This window comes from Phascolarctos cinereus, unplaced genomic scaffold, assembly GCF_003287225.1.
Source record: "Phascolarctos cinereus isolate Bilbo 61053 unplaced genomic scaffold, phaCin_HiC Scaffold_3;HRSCAF=262, whole genome shotgun sequence".
NCBI lineage: Eukaryota > Metazoa > Chordata > Mammalia > Diprotodontia > Phascolarctidae > Phascolarctos > Phascolarctos cinereus.
The window spans coordinates 48,265,811-48,286,005 of record NW_027555736.1 but is presented as its reverse complement, the minus strand read 5'-3'; the positions used below and the strand labels follow the sequence as shown (position 1 = coordinate 48,286,005).

General features: G+C 42.1%; 1 protein-coding gene across 3 annotated transcripts in view; it reads right to left on the bottom strand.

Annotated features, from left to right (window-relative positions):
- The window catches only part of PPCDC (phosphopantothenoylcysteine decarboxylase), a 56,539-nt gene extending 36,344 nt beyond the window's left edge, over positions 1-20,195 (bottom strand). For all 3 annotated transcript variants that reach the window (XM_020994618.2, XM_020994619.2, XM_020994620.2), the window contains exons 1-2: positions 20,138-20,195; positions 11,700-11,919 (exon numbers count right to left, since the gene is read on the bottom strand). In XM_020994618.2, coding sequence (XP_020850277.1) covers positions 11,700-11,891 — 192 coding nt within the window. In that variant the 5' untranslated portion in view covers positions 11,892-11,919; positions 20,138-20,195. The remainder of the gene's footprint in view (positions 1-11,699; positions 11,920-20,137) is intronic.

Here is a 20,195-nt window from a genome sequence, read left to right as displayed (position 1 = left end):
ACAGTTGGACCCTAACATAATAGTCTCGGATGTGCTTAAAGAGTAAGTAGAAATGACGGGCAAAGCAGCCAGCCTGGACCAAGCAGATAGAAAGAAAATCCCTGCTAGAGGTAACAAAATTTTGATGTCATCGAGGGACCAATATACAAAGTATTTTAAGGAGGAGAAGACATGAAAGGCTTGGAAAAAGAACCCAGAACTTATTGATAATGAAAAAAAGGCAACCAAGAAAACATCAACAACTACTGCCCTTTATGCCTACTCTCCCATCAATACAAAATCTTGATTCAAAGGTATCCTTGATGCAGGCATTAGGGAACAAGAAGCCTTTCAAAATCAATATTTAATGACGGATCGCATCTTCACCATTTCACAATTAGTGGAAAGATGTAGGGAATATAAGATGTACCATCCCATTACACCTATTGTTTGTTGATTACAAAAAAGCATTTGTTCAGGCAGAACAAAATGCTGCCTTAGCCATACAGGCCCTTTTACAACCAGGTGTCTCCCATCCATACATCAAAATCACTCAAGATTCTTTGAAAGATATAACAGAAATAATCCTTTGATGATAAACATCAGGAAAAACACAAACCAGGAGATGTATGATCCTTAGGAGGAACAGTATTATAATAATGGGTGATGGGGGAAAGTTGAGTTAATTTGTTCATTCTTCTTTTGAGACTGGGTTTGTCTCTTAGGCTAGAAGCACACTGGCCACTGAAAGGTCTGATCCTACCAACAACTGGCACAGAAGATTACCACTTTCTCCTGTTTCACTTAAGAGCCCTGTCCAGGGCATGCCTGTACCCTCACAATATCTCCTGGTGCCTCTCCCCTAACCTAGTCTAGTCTTATCTTGCTTCTGTTTTCTCTTCCACCAGAATGATCATTGGACTGGAAATGAGAGAACAAAAATGATTAACAAGAAGTTACAACCGAACAAAAATAAGGAGATGATGACAGCACTTGTCTGTCTTCAATGAGTTGAAGTCACCAGGGATGGAAGAAAAACATCCTAAGGCCCTGAAATAAATAGTAGGTGTAAATGCTGAATTTCCGTCAATGATCTCTGAAAGAACATGGGCAACAAGAAAAACACCACAGGCCTGGAGCAGGGCAAATGTTCCCATTTTCATTAAAGAAGAAGGTAGAGTCCACAGACTATAAACCAGTTACCTTGACTTTCATTCCCAGCAAGATTGTAGGGCAAGTTATTAAAGGCATGGTTTATGAGCGTTTAGAAAGAGAAGCAGTTATCCCACAAGCCACTGGAGTTTCTTCTAGTAGAGGTCATCCCAGCCTAGGATCATGCACTTTTCTGAAAGGAGAAGCAGGCTGAGAGAGATCAGGGGAATGCTGCAGACGTAGTGAGAAAAATCAAATTGACTTTGTTTTGCAATTGACTCTATTCTAGATCACTGCTGATATTTTGTATAACTGCTTCAGTCATATTTCTTTGTCTTTCAATTAAGTTCAGAAGTTCATTCTTCCTCTCTGAGTTTAGAAGTCATTTCCCTATAAATCATTTTAATTAAAAGAAAACTGTTATCTCTCTACCATTAACTGTCCTTCTATAATTAGAAGTCTGTTATCTACATGCCATTAGTCATTCCTGCAGGTAGATTAAACCAATCAGAACTTCTTATCAACAAGATAGAAGGAGAGGTTGTTGCTAGCCCTTCATCCCCAATTTCCAGCTAAACATATTGTCTTCCCCATCTATGATGATGCCTTCTAGTTTTTAGATGCTTCTTCTGTCTCTAAAAATGATCTGTCAGCCTTCATTCAGAGTCTTAGCTTGCTGAGGAGGCCGAAACCCTTTTTACTGGCAAATTTGTGCTCTGCTAATAAATTGATCATGCTCGGAGCTTAGATTGCCTTAATTTCACTCTTGACAGTCTGCTTAGAGTTCAGGAAAGCATTTGATAAATCTCTCATTCTGAATAAGATGGAGAGATGAGAGCTGGAAGACAGCATACCTCAGATGGCTTCAGAACTAGTTAAACGACTGAACCTAAAAGAGTAGTTATTAAAGAGTCAACATCAGTTTGGAGGGAATTCTCTGGTAAAATACCCCAGGGATTTGCCCTTTGCTGTCAGCAGCTCAATATTTGGGACGAAGCCATAAACGGTACACTTATGAGAATTGAAGATGACACAAAGCCTGGAGAGATAACTGATACACAGGATGACAGAGCCCAGACCCAAAAAGCTCTTGAGGACCTAGAACAGAGGTTCGTTACCTCTCTTGTGTCATGGACCTCTTTGGCGGTCCCGGGAGCCCCTTCTCAGAAGCACATTTTTAAATGACTGAAGAAAATGCTCAATTTTAGTTAGAGGTCAGTGAAAATACAAATGAGATAATTTTTTCCACATCTAAATTCACAAATCCCCTGAAATCTATCCCTGGACTTTCAGGGGTTGCATGAACTTCAGATTAAGAAGCTGGGCCAGCACAATATGCCAAATCTAGTATGAGAAAATGTAATAAGGATAAATGTAAAGTTCTATACTTGGGTCCAAAAAAATCAGCTTCATGATTATAGAATGAAGGTGTAGCTAGACAACAGTTTCTATGAAAGGGATCTGGGGGGTTGGTGGACTGCACACTCAACATGCAACAACTTAACAAACATTTATTCAAGTTTGACATGGCAGCTAAAAAAGCTAGTGTTGGCCCAGGTTACATAAAGAGATACAGAATGCCCAGAAGGATGGCCTTGATCTGCTCAGGTTAGATCACCCCTAGTGTGCTGTGTTGAGTTCTGGGCACCAGATTTTAGGAGAAATATGGACAAGCTGGGAGGACATTCAGAAGTAGGGGACCAGAATGGTAAAGAGTCTCTAGTTTGTGACATATGAAGTTCAACTGAAGGCACTAATAGCTATATTTAGCCTAAAGAAGAAAGAACTTAGTGAGTGGCATGAGAGCAGTCTTCAAATATTGGAAGGGCCTTCATATGGAAGGGCTTAGACTTCTGTGTAGTCTCAAAGGCCAGTGTGTTACAGAAGAACAGAGGGTGGATTGATTCTCTGCCGCTTGTGTTAATTTTGGTCTGACAATTAACATTAAGAAAACAGAGGTTCTCCACCAGCCAGCACATTACCATCCATAGGTGGAACCATCAGTTATATTAAATGGAGAAATTTTGAATGGTGTGGTTAAGTTCACTCATCTTAGCAGTATATTTTCCAGGGATGTACACATAGATGATGAGGTTGATGCAAGCATTGCTAGAGATAGCTCAGTGTCTGGGAGGCTCCAAAGTAAAGTATGAGAGAGAAGATGTATTAGGATGCCTACCAAAGGTCTACAGAGCCATTGTGCTGACATCATTGACGTATGCCTGTGAAATCTGGACAGTACACCAGCACTATGCCAGGAAGCCAAATCACCTCCATTTGAATTTTTTTTTTGGCACATAAAACTGCAAATCTATTCTGTACAACTTGCTCTTTGTTTTAAATATCTAATAAAGTTATCATGTAATTTTCTTTTTTTCCCCTTTTTCTTTTCTTGCCTCCCTCTCTCCTTACCCTAAAGATGGTTACCATTAGACACAAACATGTATGTGTATGTGTGTGTGTATATGTTTGTGTGTGTGTGTATGTATTAGTTCTTTCTCTCGATGTAGCTAGTGTCTTCCTTCATAGGTCCTTTGTAGTTAATTTGGGTATTTATAATAGTAAAAATGACTTATTCACTAATAGTTGTTCTTAAAATAATATTGCAGTTATTGTAGACAACGTTCTCTTGATTCTGCTCATTTTTACTCTTCATTATTTCGTGCAAGTCCATCCATGTTTTTCTGAGATCACTGAGCTCATCATTTCTTATAGCACAGTAGTATTCCATCATAATCATATACCACAACTTGTTTAGCTATCCCCCAATTGACAGGCATGCCTGCAGTTTCCAGTTCTTTGCCATCACAAAGATGGGGTGTAGGGTATGTTCAGGGAAGACTAGCACCTCTGGTGTGAAGGCTGCTGAGCCCTTTGCAGGGCTGCTTTCCAAACCTTTGGCATCCACCTGTTCCACCCAACTCTCACCTGTGGCTCCAAGAAGCAGCAGCATGCACAGCAGCCACACCCTGGGAAACCTTTTGGCAGACAGGCTAAGCCACGGTTGAGGGGAACCAAGGGGTCTCAAACCCATTGGTGGGTTAGGGGGTTGTCTATCCCAAACATGTGAAGATTTCGCTGGTGGAATGGGCGGATGAGAACAATTTGTTCCAACAGCCATGAAGACAGCTGAAGCAGGCACTGTGGAGCGCTTAGAGCTTGGTTGGACATCGAAGACACCAAGGTCATCCACTGCATCTCGAGCCACATGAGTCCTGCCACTGGACTGGGATGACTCTGGAGGAAAGAGTGAGGCCAACGACTTCGTGCAACTCTGCTTCACTTAAATCCAATTTGTACATGAATCAAAGGGCATTACCCATACCATCACTATTTTACAGCCACCACAAAGATAGCAGCTATAAATATTTCAGGCCATATAGGTTCTTTTCCTTTTTCCCTAATTATCATTGGAAACAGATGTAGTAGTGGTATTGCTGGGTCAAAGGGTTTAATAACTCTTTGGACATAATTCCAGATTGCTCTCCAAAATGTTTGGATCAGTTCACAATTCCACCAACAATGAATCAGTGTCCCAATTTTTCCATATCCCCTCCAATATTTGTCACTTTCCCCTTCAATCATTTTAGCCAATCTGATAGGTGTGAGATGGTATCTCAAAGTTGTTTTAATTTTCATTTCTCTAGTCAATAATGATTTAGAACATTTTTTTCATATGACTATAAATTGTTTTCATTTCTTCATCAGAAAAGTGCCTGTTCACATCCTTTGACCATTTATCAACTGAGGAATGACTTGTATTCTTATAGATTTTACAAAGTTCTTTATATATCTAAGATATGAAACCTTTATTTGAAAAACTGTCTATAAAATTTTTCCCAATTTTCTGCTTTTCTTCTAATCTTGGCTACATTTGTTTTATTTGTACAAAACCTTTTAATTTAATGTACTCAAAATTATCTACTTTACACTTCACTCTGCTCTCTGTCTCTTACCTATTCACAAATTGTTCACCTATCCATAAGTCTGATAAGTAATATGTTCCATGTTCTTCAAATTTTCTTGAAATATCTCTCTGTATATCTAGGTCATGTATCCATTTTGACTTATCTCAGTAATTGGTGTAAGATATTGGTCTACACTCAATTTCTGCCTTTCCAGTTTTCCCAACAACTTTTACCAAATAATGAATTCTTATCCCAAAAACTTAAGTCTTTGCAGTTGTCAAATATAAGGTTGCTATATTCATTTGCTACTGTTAATTTTAAGTCTACCCTATTTCACTGATCTACCTTTCTATTTCTTAACCAGTACCAGATAGTTTTGATAATTACTACCATATAATATAGTTTAAGATCTGGTATATGAATTATCTTAGGAAGATTCTGAAGATCACCTGGCAAGATAAGATACCAGACACTGAGGTCCTCTGTCGAGCTGAACTGCCACGCATTCAAACTCTACTTCAAGAACACAACTCCAATGGGCTAGCCACATGGTTCAAATGCCAAATGTTATGCTTGCCTAAAATACTTTTCAGAGGACTCATACAAGATAAGCACTCACATGGAATCGATTGGGAGACATGAGAGACACTGGCACAGGACTAGACAGCATGGCATGCCCACATCAAAGAAGCTGCGCTCCATGAGCAATGCAGAATTGCAACACCTCGAAAGAAATGTGAGCTGTGCAAATTTAGAGATCTCCACTCTAAATGTTTATATGGACTATTTGTGCCCAACCTGTGATCAAGTCTTCCAAGCTTGTATTGGTCTAATCAACCACAGTTGGACACATTGTACCTTGACTCCAACATAGTGATGTCACTTTTCAAGTACAGTAGATAACCATATTTTTGGATCTTGGATTCCTGCCAAAGCAGGAATTTGTTTTGCTTAACTATGCATATTTGTTAAGGGGGTGGTGGGAGGAAGAGAAAGTAAATTTTTATTAATTAAAAAAAGTTTAATTTAATTTTTAGAAAGCCACCAAACCTAAGTGACACAGGCTGCCTCAGGAGCTTCCCTCTCACTGCAGCTGTTCAATGATAGGCTGAATGACTTCTTGTCAAGGATATTGTAGAGACTATTTGCTCAGGCCTGGGTTACACTAGAACGTTTCCAAGGTGTCCAGCTCTGGGCTTCTGTGATTCTCCCGGCCTGGCTAAGTTCCACACCCAACCCCTTTGCTATGGCCAAACTACATACGAACTGTATTTAAGGACTGGTGGCTGCTCCTTGGTTTGATTTGGGAATAAGAACTCATATTTACATAGCACCTTAAAGTTTATGAAGAGGCCTCCTAACAATAACCCTGTGAAGTAGAGAATATGAGTATTATTATACCCATTTTAGAGATAAGGAAACTGAAATGCAGAGAAAAAGTCATTCTACTTGTAAATACCAGAATACTGAACTCAGGCATTCCAGAGTGTCAGTTCAATGTCCATTCCACTATACCGTGATGCTTCTGACTTGTAGGCACAGAAAAGGAATAGTGCATAGACAGTTTCCACCAGCAGACTATGGGAAATCTGGCTATGTTGGTTCATTTAACCAAGCAGGTTAAGCACTTCACTATTCAGCAGGCTACAATTTCTTCCAGGTTAAAGCTAAAGCATCTGAAGGCACTTCCTCCAACCACAGGATGACAGAAGCATAGACAAAGAACCAGAAGAGACCACCAAGATTGTCTGGTCACAGAGTGAGAGTTGGAAGGAACTTTGGAAGCCCTCTATCCAGTCTAAAGTCCCATTGCTTCTTTTCATAAATGAGGAAACTGGGCCAACAATCAGCAGTCAGAGATGAAGTGGCTGAGGTAAGCCCAGGTCTTCTCACTTCAAGTGCTGTGCACTCTCCACTCTCCCTACCAGGCTCTCACGGTGCAAAGCACCATGACCCGTGTGCAGGAGACATCAGCGTAAATCAGAAATCAACCTGGCCTGTGAGAGGCTTACAATCCACAGGGAAGATAAGATAAACACCTACGCAGCTATTCTGCAAAAGAGGATAGCATATGAAAGTACCCAGGAGAGGTATAAAGTACCATGAGAGTTTAAAGGAGGAAGAGATTATTCCTGGCTGGGGGTGATCAGGAAAGGCTTCACAGAGGAGTTCTCAACTGAGCCAGATCCTAAAGAGTAAGGTTTTTCAACAGGCAGGGGACAGGCAGGAGAAAAAGTGAGGAAAGGAGGGCATTTCAGACTCAGGAAACAGCATGAGCAAATAAATGGAAGCAGTTAAGTCCTGGCATGTGCTTACTGCCAGCTGTCAGTCCAGTTTGCCTGGACCACTGCGTATCTGAGAGGGCACAGTGTCAGATAATGCTAGAAAGGTAGGCTGATCGCTGAAGACCTTGGCATGCCAGGCTAAGGAATCTGGGCATCATTCAGTAAGCAATGGGGAACTATTAGCCTTTCAAGACACTCACCTGAAGGCTAACCCAATTACTAGGCTTTCTTCCCACCAGAGTAACCGCCACCAACCACACCAGAGGAGGCCACTTCCTCCTCCAGATATCCCTTGCATCTCAAAGCATTTCAGACAGATGGGAATGGGAGTAGATGGACTTCCCCTCCTCATATCCCAGTAAATCCTAATGAGAACCTAGCAAAGCAGGGAGGGAAATAGGGCTGGGCTGATGTTTCCCACTGACTCCCAGACTCAGCTACAGTATGAACTGCCTGAGTATTTCCTGGGTCTTCCTTTGTCTGAACTAAATCCTGGAACTTCCATGCTGGGGAAAATTAAATGTAGCCCTCACTCCCTCCCACCACGAGCAGCAACAACTGTGCTCAGTAAGATGTAAACAGCCTCCCCCTTTAAAATCACACACACACACACACACACACACACACACACACACACACACACACACCCCAACTTGTTACCACTTCCTCAGAAACTTCATTGGCACAAACTAAATCCCTTGGAGACTGGGGATCAGCAGGGGGAACCCCTCGCAGCTCCAAACCAACCCCTGGAGACATTATCTAATGATCACATCACCACAGACCTCCATCACGCACTTGACCTACATTTCAGATCTGCTGACCAGCTTCCTCTCCCTGTCTTGCTTCTTGTCTGGGCAGCTCTAACTAGTTGCAACTGGGGCCAGGGGCAGGGAGAATAAAGAGAAAGCCCTTTATGGCTGAATTAAGTCAAGTTTTCATAAGCAAAATGACGTAAAGCCTCACTCATTACACTTTCCCAATTTGGAATTGGTGGGGCTTTGGACAGGAGTTTTGTGCTGTCAGTGAGGAGTCTGCTAAGCAAACAACCATGTGGGCAGTTTGGGAACACTTTAGAAGCTCTTATGTACTTACAATCAGTGACAAATCCCTCATATTCACAAAAGCACAGCCTTTACTTGTTAACATAATGTACTAGCTTCTGCTATTGAATATACTCAGAATAAAGGTGTAGATCTTTCAGCACAGTCTCTGTTAATTCTAGAGGTTTGGCACAATGTAGAAGAAGGAGCACTGGGTCTGCGGGTCAAGAGGTGAGCGGAACCTAAGGCTAAGCCAGACGAATGAGCGGAGATAGGCTGCTTACAGTCAAACACAAAGGGAGAGGAACAGACCAGGGACACTTGTTTAAATGACTCCTTGTAAAGGCACATGTTCTTAATGACATGGAACACAAGGACCTGAGACAGCTGGTGGTACAATGGATTAGAGCACTGGGCCTGGAGTCAGAAAGACCTGAGTTCAAATCTAACCTCAAGCACTTACTAGCTATGTGACCCTGGACAAGTCAGTTAACATGCCTGCCTCAGTTTCCTCATCTGTAAAATGGGGATAATAATAGCATCTGCCTCCCAGGGTTGTTGTGAGGATCAAATGAGCTAATATTTGTTAAAAGAAAAAAAAAGACACTTAGCACAGTAGCTGGCACCTAGTGGGAACTACATAAATGCTTATTCTCTTCCTCCCCTTTTCTGCTAAGTCAAGCTGCAAGTATTATAGTAAAAGCTCAAAGCCTCTAATGGATCAACAATGACCCACTGGGGCACCATTTTCCAACTTTGCTTATGACACTGTTAGACTCTGGTCAGAAGAACCGATTCCTAGTCCTAACTCTGCACCAACTAACTACGTGACCTCGGCAAGTTACTTGTCAGTTTACCTGACTTGTAAAATGAGGAGGTTGGGCCTCAGGTGATTTCTAAAGAGACTTCCACCTCTAAAATCTTAGGAATACGTTTCAGTGAAAGGTGAAAGGAAGGTTTGGGGCTGGCTGCTTCAGCATGCTGTGTTCACCCTTAGATCAACACTGCCACCTACTGAACACACACATTGTGGTCAAGTAAGAAGCAAGGGGCAAAACAAGGACTGAATCAGCAATGCATTCATTTGTTCATTCATTCATTCATTCATTCATTCATTTATTCATTCATTCATCCAACAAATATTTATTGCCCACCAGCCAGAAGTAAAGTTTGTGCTATACGTTACTGGGAATAAAACAGAAGGCGACAATCCCTGCCTTCAAGGAGCTTATAATCTAGTTGGAAAAACATGTAACTCATAAGGCAGCATCTTATGCTCTAAATGAGTCTGGAGCAGGGAGAGGGAATTACATATGGTCTGATGGAGTCAAGAAAGCTCTATCAAGGTGAGAAGATTTAAACTAGACCTTGAACAGAAGTTAAGATTTGGTTGGGGAGAAGGTGTGCTACACTAGCAATCAAAAGGGGGATTCTAAAATATCCCTAATCTCACAAGTGTTTTAGGGCTAACCTGCCCCCCACACTCCCCTTCTCAACTAACTAGCCTCCAGGCCCGAAAACATGAAGGAATCAGAGCTCCCCAGAGGCCAGATAAGATCGGTGACTTGCACAGAGCACATCAAGCCTGGGTCACAGACTCAGCCAGTCAGTATTCTCCCTGTTTCAATCCTACTTGGAGATATTTCTTACAATAAATATAGTATGAACTTTCCTCCCCTCTTTTCAGAGGTGGAGAATTAGAGTTGTGGAAGAATACTGTGAGACACAATTGATACGCTGATTAGTTCTGCTGAAATGCTTTTCTTTCTTTTTATTATTATTATTAGTATTATTATTTTGGTGAGGTAATTGGGGTTAAGTGACTTGCCCAGGGTCACACAGCTAGTGAGTATCATGTGTGTGAGGCCAGATTTGAACTCAGGTCCTCCTAACTCTAGGGCCAGTGCTCTATCCACTGTGCCACCTAGCTGCCCCTTCTTTCTTTTTTAAAATCTCTGTTACAAGGGACAGCTCACTGGGTTGCAGGAAGGCTATGTTGGGGGGGGGGGGGAAATGATGTAATAACAAAACATATGAATACAAATAAGATCTCTTTAAAAAAGAAATATGGCATGAGCAAAGGCTGGAAGATTAGTAGGCCAGTCTGGTTAAACCAGAGTTTATATAAGGGATCAGAAAGGGATGGGGATCAACCAGCCAGACCATGAACACCTCTCACCTGAACTACTGCAATACCTTCTTAATTGGGCTCTCTGCTTCCAGCCTCTCGCAGGGGCGAGGAACCTGCAGGCTCAAGGCCACATGTGGCCCTCTAGGTCCGCAAGTGTGGCCCTCTGACTGAATCCAAACTTCAAAGAACGAATACCCTTAATACAAGGATTTGCTCTGTAAAACATGGACTCAGTCAAAAGGCCACACCCAAGGACCAGGTTTCCACCTCTGCCAACCCTCTCTAACCCATCCTCCTCACAGCTGCCAAAATTAACCTTCCTGACAATGTCCCTCCACTACTCAAAAATTCTTCAGGCCTCCCGATTATTTCTAGGATAAAATTCAAACCCTTCAGCCAAGTGTTTGATGACCTGCACAATCCAGCTGCAGTCCACTCTTCTAGGCTTAACTCACCTCACTCCCCTGCACATAACTCACTGCATTCCTGCCACATGGTCCAACTGTCATTCTCTGAATTCACATTTCGTTTCCTTCTACCATGCCCAGAATGCATTCCCTCCTCATTTCTGCCTCTCCCATTGAGGTTCGGTTCAAGTGCTCCCTCCAGTGGGAAGCTTTTTCTGATATTTCTACCTGAAAGGGCTCCCTCCCTCCCTGTACTGTTTGTTTTTCCATTTTTATCCTTGCACCCTCAAACACCTACATAGAACAGAGATTTGCACATAATAGGCACTTAGTTACTAAATTTTCACTGAATTTAATTGGAATCATGTTCAGGAGAGCCCTGAATACCAAGCTAAGGAGTTTGGTGTTTATTCTGTTATAATAACAACAATGATAAAAATAATAATAATAGCAATAATTGTAAAATGTCAGCTATTATTATTGTATAAAGACAATAGGGAGTCCCTGGAGATTTCCAAGTAGAACTTTGCATTAGGAAGATTAATCTGATAGCTGTGTGTAGGATGCACGGTACAGCAGAGAGCATGTTGGACTTGGAGATGGAGGTTCAAATCCTGGCTCGGACCTCTCTTCTTCCAAGCTCCAGATAAATATTTTTCAACCGATTAATGAAAGGCTTCCTACCCCCACTTAACCTTGGCACCTAAACAGTTCATAAAAAGTGATGTAGGGAGAGGGACAGGGGCCTCCTCTTCCTCATGAGGTCACCCAAGACTTTATTTGGTGACACTTACCCCTGGAATCTCTAAAAGGCCAGCAACCAGAAGAGGCAGCTTTAAGGCAGCCACACTCCCAGTGACTCCCACAAGAACATTGACATTTTTCTTCCTTGATGATAGAGCTGTTCCCGATGCAGGCACTGGCTCGGAATACAGGCTGGCTGCAACAGCATCAGGTTCTAGGGAACCACATGCCCTCGGCTCCATGACATACCTTGGCAGCAACGTACAGGACCTACAGACAGAGGAAGGTGCATATTCTCAGTCTGTATCCCTGACAACTGGGGCTAAAAATTGGTGCCAGGAACCTTAACTAAGAAGCTCCATTGTTTATATTTGTAAACAGCATATTTAAAGAGAAAAATGCTGTACAGAGAGGTACTCTGCCACCAGTGCAGAGGCAAACACCACTTTTGGGGGGAAGCAAGCTCAGGCAGTCTTTCCTAATTCCTAAATTCCTCTGGGATGCCCTTATTGGTAAGGAGCTATCTTGTTGGGTTTTTTCCTCCCACCTCGTTATACACCATCCACACCAGTCCCACGTCTCCAGAGGTCCTAGCGCTCCTTATCCTACCATTACACCCTCTGAAACTCTTGTTCCATTACTAACAGACTGCCCTTCACATGAGGCCTATGTTTTCCCCCTAGAAATTACTTTGTTTACTTACATATGTACATGTAGTTTCTTCCCCAAAATAAGGAAGAGATTATTTCATTATCACTGTATCCTCAGTACCTACGATAGCACACAACAAGGGCTTAATAAACGCTTGTTGAATTGAGCTGAATTATTGTGGCTACAGAGGGTTTCTCAAGGGCTACCATGTCAAAACCTGCAAATGTTGCTGGAGAAAGACCAAGAAAAGTCACTCACCTAATGGACAACTCCTGAATGGCACTAGTAGGCCCTCTGAAAGTAATGAGAGAATATGCTTACAATACCCAGGGACACGATTCATACACATAAGAAATCATCTGTGAACAAGATGATATGGTCCACAGTGCTAAGTATGGAGCACAAGCTAAATTTAAGGCCTAAGAACTTGGGACTGGAAGAGCTGTGAGTGAAAGGAAGATTCTGACAGAACTTAAGCACCTTAAAGGTAGGGACTATTTCCTTTTTTGACTTTATATCCCTCAGTGCCTTGCAAATGGTAGATGCCTAATAAAATAAAATGTTTGTTGAATAAATGGAAACATAACACCATAGAAGTGAATCTAACAACATCTAAAGAACCTGCCATGAAAGATACCAGATGCTCACTGGAGAACCCACCTTCTCTCCTCATAGTCTCTGGCTCCCTATGGCCATCTGTAAGGAAGAGAAACCCCTGCCTAGCACCATCCCCAAACTTCTAATGAGGAATGACAAAGGCAAAGAGAATTAAGTACATGTCAATTATTTTTTGGCTCTTTGGGCTTCTGCAATCTACTCTTGCCCATAAAGACCCCAGCCAACAGAGGCCAGACTTTTCAAAGCAGTAGCTGAGAGTGCTGCACTATCAGTAGCACAAGCTAGTGCCAGCTTGATCTAACTTATCAGTGACCCCAAAGTACCATCTGCCTTTTGGCCTGGGATATGCTGCCCCAATGGCAGGGACATGGGTAGGACTTCCCAGTTGAAAAACTAAACTCCAAATGAATGTACTAAAAGATTACTGAGTAATAAGAAATGGATGGTATGAAGAATTCAAAGAAATGGATGCAGGATGAAATACATAGTACTACAAGAACAATATACTATATACAATGATATAAATGATATAAAATAAAAAGAACATTAAACTGAAGGAACTGAATAACTAAAAAACCAATAATGGTTTCTGAAAATCGATAATGAAACATCCCTCCATTGCAGACAGTTTACACCATCAGCTGAGGGGTTGCTTTTTTGTTCGGAGGGCTTTGAGGGGTTTTCTTTGTTACAAAGGAGGGTTCAGCCCTGCTCTAGACTAACTGGAAGGGGCGACACCCAATTCAATGTATAAGACTTGTGAAAGGCAGCGAGGCAGACAATGAAAGTAAAATTGAAAGTAAAAACAGGCCCAACCTGGAAGAGGCTTATATTCTTCTGGGGGAAGCTGACATGTACACAGATAAGAAAGAACAAAGTAGATACAAAGTAATGGGGAGGGGGAGACATGGTAACAATTGTAATCAAGAAAGACTTGGAATACAGACACGACTGTATTGTGATGATATAAAACCGAAAGGAAACAATCTATCTTATTTTTGAGCATAAGTAACCACTGCTGGGGTACAGGGAGTCATTCAACCAGCTGCACTGGGAAAACCAGTCTTGCCAGCTGGTGGGGAGAGCGTGCTTATTCCCAGCACCTCCATGGCCTGTCCTCCAGAGAATAAGCCACTCCCCCTCCTTGCCATTCCCAAGGGACAACGTGGATTCTGTGCTTTAGGGGAGACAACCAAAGGCTGGACCCCAAACCTGAAGCCAATATCAGTGAGACTGAGCAAGAGTAGAGAGGAGCTCTCAGTTTCTGTTTGGGGACTGGGTTTCATCTCGGTGTCTCAAGAGTTTTCTCATCATGTTATCATCATCACCTCTGGGGAGCAGGTGACCCTGGAGAAATCAGTTCAGTTTAAAGGCAGGAAGCCAGTCATTTATTTCTTTTGTCTCCTCGCCAGAACTGGGCCCCTCCCTAACACAAAGAATGAGCAATACTATTTTGTCTCAGTCTCGAGGTGTGAGTGCTCGGCCCCATTTGGAACAAAACAAAACAAAACAAAAAGACGGATGTCTGCGCATATGTCTGTCCCTTGCCTTCCATCCCCCTACCCAGTAGAACGACTGCTCCTTGGGAGGCGAGGGCTGCTCATTTGTCTCTGTATCCTCAGGGCAGATGGGACACAGCTAGAGGATCAACTCTGAAGCCAGGAGGAGCATTCAAGGCCTGCCCTGAGCTGACCCCAGAGTGTGACCCCAGGAAAGTCACTTGCCCTCTCAGGGCTCTGAACAACTCTCTTAAACCAGAGAGGGTCCTGCCCAGGCAGAGGGACTTTCCTCATCCTGGACTTCTCCGTATCAAGGAAATCGCAGCTCCAGCCTCTACCTCTAGTGCTGTGCCTTGCACACAGCAAATGCTTAATAAATACTTGTTTCACCAATTCATAAACCAAAAAGGTTTTATTAAGTGCCTGCTATGTGCTAGACACTGTGCTAGGCCCTGGGGAAACAAAGACAAAAGCAAACCGTCCCAGAACTGGATTCCCTTTCTTGTAAAATCTGTCTATTGCCCGGGGCCCAATCTGCAGAAGTGGGAGTGAGGGATGGGAGTAGTTACCAATCCGTTGGCTTAAACAAAGATACCGCAACAAGATGCCCAAGACAAGGGTGCTATTCTGTCTGTGTGACCTTGGCCAAGTCACTGCCTTTGCCCCCAGCTCTCCCGCTATAAACAAGGCAGCTGGACTCAGCTGACTTCTTAATTCCTTCTAGCTCTCAGGCTGTTATCCTATGATTATCCTTTCCAGGTCACTGATCTAAGCAGCGGTTATAGAGGCAATAATGGAAACATGATTTCTACGCTCCCAGGCTGAGAGTTTATGGCCATTAGTCTATATTTACTTTAAATTAAAATTAAATACCAAATCAATAAAGTTGTTACTGCATCCTGATCCTGCTGGATTCATGTATTGACACAATGGGGCAAGGCTGGCATGCCCCAAGGAATTGAAGGTGGTACCTCGATTCCCTAACCTCTATCATTCCTCCCCCACCTCCACCCCAGTTCATGTCATAAAGACACAGGTTCACACAGATTCAAGTACTCTCACAACTTCCAATGCCACACAAGGGAAAATTCTTGGCTCAAGTTCAAACAACTGGCTAACTGGAATCAAGCATCTACTATGTAAGATTCAAAGCCAAAAATGAAATAGCCCCAACCCTCCAGAAGCTTCCATTCTATCGAGCTAATGAAGCCCTGAAAGCCATTGTGGGTCCTTAGTCTCAAAGCCCACTGCCACATGCTGATCCCACCTGTCAGTACAGCATAATTAACAGGGAGCTTAAACTGTAGCAGGTAGGATTTAGACAAGACACTAAGCTAATCACAAGTGTCTTGTAAAGATTTTTATGAAACAAGAAGAGGGCTAATTTTCAAGAAGTGAAGTTTTCCCAGTCATTTATTTAAAAGAGGTTTTATTGATCTTTTGTTTTCAGATCACAATAATTTCTGGAAATACTCCCTTGATCTCCTAAGCTGAACCCTCCTTTGTTACAAAGGAAAACAGTTAAGCACAAAAACTCAAGGGTATTTTAAATAGAATCCAGCCTGGAATCTATGGGCAACAAAATATAGTATAAGCTTAGTCAAAAATCCTGTTAGTAACTCTTGGTAACAGGTAACAAAGTAATTAACATATGTAAAGTGCTTTGCAAAGCATAAAACATTATGTAAATGTTAGCTACTAATACTATTAATAATAGTAATAAAAAGCTGACATTTACATAGTGTTTGGTAGTTTTTAAAATACTTTGCAGTTACCTTATATGAATTATTTTTGAGCCCCCCATCACCTGAAAAAGGCCTAAAACCTGGATTGGCCAATCAGGAGAAAGATATTTTGGCCCACTTGAGCTTAACCTCCCATAACGGTCTGGCATAATAGACATGCTTTGCTTTGCTCTCTGAGTGAACCCAAAATGCCCCTTCCTGTGTCAGCAACTACAAGGCCAGATGAAGCTGACCAGGAGCATTCTTCTGTTTATGACTACCAAGGATAAGGTGCCTTGAACTGGACACTTTCTTGAATAATGGGCCTTTTATTCTGTTTTCTTATGTTATATTATGTCATGTTAATAGTAAAAGAAACACAGACATCCTGGATCTATAATTTCAACTGACATCTTGACATCCTCTTATCTTATTGTATTTACAACCTATCCTATTAAGAAATCCCTTTCTCACATTACGGTTAAACACATATGGAGACTATAATTTTGGGTCAACACAGATATCCCGAGTTGGGATTGCTCTAAGTGTATAAAGGGTCTCCTTCAGCTTGTTTGCCTCTGAGTTCAAAATTATTTTCTGATATCATTATGCAAGAGTCTCTAGCTTAATGAGGATAAATAAGCACATTATATCACGTGTACAGCCTGATTCTGTTTGTTCCTTGGTCAAACCTTTAGTAAGGTGAACCCCAATCTGTTTCTTCTTGAACAAACCTTTGGTAAGGAGGACCCCATTCTGTTTTTTCTTAGGGTAAACCTTCAGTTATGGGAAAAACTGCTTCTGTTTGTTTCTTTGAACCAAACCTTTCGTATGCGGTTGACACTTAATTTGCAATACCCTGCAGAGAACACAGGGTAGATACTGTTAATTACCCTTAAAGATGAGAAGAAAACTAAGGCTCAGAGGTTGGATACCTGCCTAAGGCTTCACAGGGGGTAACAAAGTTAAAGAGCCAGAACATGACTCCAAGACTTGGGACTCCAAATCTATTATTCTTTTTTTTTTTAAGTGTAATGGCACAAAAAATACTGAAAAAAGAGTCAGATGCCTGTTTTTGATTTCTGGCCCTAACATTTACTAAGTTGGACTCAGAGACTGGATAAATCTAGATAAAACCTTTGAGATGAGTCACCCTCTCTGAACCTGTTTCCTGATCCATAAAATGGGAGTGATGAACCCTGCTCTGTGTACCTCACCAGGGACGTGTGGATCAAATGAAATAACACTATATATAAATTATCTGCTTTGTAAGATATAATGTGCAATATGAATGTTAGGCATTACTGTTAACTGTACCAAAAGCTAGTGTCTGCTGTGAGGTCTCTTCATATTTCCTGGCAGAGACAGCATCTGGCCTCAGAGTAGGGGTAAGCCTGAGAGCACCTGACTGGAGTGGAGAGGAAAGGGGCAGAGAAGAGCAGTTTTTGATAAGGGGAAGGGAATAGACTTGACTTAAATGACCTCTGGAGGTTCCTAGTATGCTATGAACAACAAAAGGTTAAAAAAAAGGAGAAGATGGATGATGCCTCCCAGTGGACCAGAGACAACTGGCATCCTGGGCTTCAGATAAGCTTCCTTTCTACAAGGAAATGACTTCGAGATCCAGAAATTCCAAAGGTGCAGTATCCTTCCTTAAGTCAATGTTCTATCTCATAGAAGCCCATTGGACACACAAAAATGTTTTTGAATCAAAACTACTTCCTAAATGAATCACTCTATGACGCCCTGGTACGAGGGCCACTCCTCCTACATTTACAAATACACATGAAGGGGACCTTCTCTCACAGCAGGAAGTCCTGGACCACCTCATTGGCCAATAAAAGGTAAGGCCAAGCAAATGACCTATTTCTTAAAGAGTCAATCTAAGGGCAGCTAGGTGGTGTAGTGGATAGAGTTCCAGTGTTGGAGTCAGGAAGACCTGGGTTCAAAGTTGACCTCAGACACTTGACACTTACTAGCTGTGTGACCTCAGTTTCCTCATCTGTAAAATGACTCTTTGATCCCAAAGGCCCCTCCCAGCTAGCTGAGTTCCCACAAGCTTCTCTAACCCAGCCCACCTCCATCCCCCTGCCCCATCAGTGTAGAGCTCACTTTTGGCGTCACTTAACCCCAAATGCCTCACCAAAAAAAAAATAGTCAGTCAAACCCTATATGTATGACATTAGGCGATGATGGTCTACCACCCAAACTGGAGTCTGATTCTTACCCTGCTGAACAGTATAACACATTATGAGTATGTAAAGATTACATTTATAAATGCACATAATTTGAGAATATATTTTTAATAATTCTGTTCTCCATGGCACAAGGAGGTTTATGTTGTGATAAATCAAGGCTCTGCTACTTAATACCAGGGTGACCTTGCTTAAGCAAGGCACTCAGCCTCTCACTTTCTTCATCTATATAAAATGAGAAGGTTGAACTTAATTTTAAGATCGATTTCTAACTCCTGGTCTATGAGGGGCAGGTATGCCACTGAAGGCTTGAAGTTTCAGGTGACAATAACAATATGTACATTAATTTCTAGGATTTGCATAAGATACATAAATGCCTTGCCCCCACTGACTAATAGGGCAGTGAGTAAGTTTTTGCTATCCAGCCTAGTCTAGTGGAAAGGGTACCTGGCTTGGAATTAGAAGTCCTGGTTATGAATCTGAGCTCTTATACACAGAATCTGTGCTTTCACTTCCAGTGACTCATAATAACTGACATTAAAAGCTCTTTATAAGTAAATAGTATGAGGGTAGAGACCATTTCCTTTTTGGTTTTGCACCTCCCAGCTCCTAAGTAGTGACTGGCACACAGTAGGGATTTAATAAATGCTGAACTGAATTATTTCACTTCAATCTCACATCTGACTTAGGTATTATGAGGCAACTGAGATACAGAGAAGTTAAAGTGATTTATTTGCCCATGGTCCCACTGCTACTAACTGTGGTTACATTTGAACCCAGGCCTCTTAATGCCAAATCCAGAGCTCTTTCCAGTTTTCCAGGTTATAGTCTTAGACTCACAGAGCACTCTTAATTTTCCCAAAGTACTTCCCCACATATATTCCCCAACCTTCTAAATCTGGGGTACACTTACTCCCAAGGGGGTAGTAGCTTGTCAAGAGAGTAAGGGGAATATTTGGTAAATAATTCTATTTACCAGGCAGCTAGTTCAGCCTCAGACCCTTACTAGCAGTGTAACCCTGGGCAAGTCATTTAATTTCTGTATGCCTCAGTTTCCTCATCTATAAAATGTGCATACTAGCAGCATATGCTTCAAAGGGTTGTTGTGAGGATCAAATAAAATGGGATCCTATGATTTCAATGTATACAATAGTTAACAATAACTAGCATTTTTACAGCTCAAATGGGATGTGTCAAGCACCATGCATGTGAGCCTTACAGCAGTATATTACATTGTCCCTTTAAGGTTTGCAAAGTGCTTGGCACATTATCTCATTTGCTATGAGATGATTATTTATATATATAAATAGTATATATAATTTATATGAGTGTACATGCCTGCATGTATGCACATGTGTATATATGCACATATGTGTATATATTTACATGTGCACATATAAAATTAATGATACATTCATCTCTATATCTACGATCTCATGGTTCCAATGGGATAATAGTTAATAAGAACTAGCATTTATATATTATATATGATAGTCAGATATTATTTATATTCTATATAAACTGAGGCCCAGCGAGGGGGCGCGACCTTGGGTGCAACCTTTCACCCTCTCCTGCCCCGAGGTGGAAATGAAGCCCCCCCCCCTCCCCGCCCTCCCTCCCACTGAGGGCTTCCGCTCCGTGGGTGACTCATTTCCTCTCTCTGGGCCTCAGTTTCCTCATCTGTAAAATGAATCTTTGATCCCAAAGGCCCCTCCCAGCTAGCTGAGTTCCCACAAGCCTCTAACCCAGCCCACCTCCACCCCCCCTGCCCCATCAGTGTCGAGCTCGCTTTTGGCCTCACCCCCAAGCCAGGTACGTCTCCCACCGGGCCTCCAAATCTCGCGACACTTTAGCTCCCC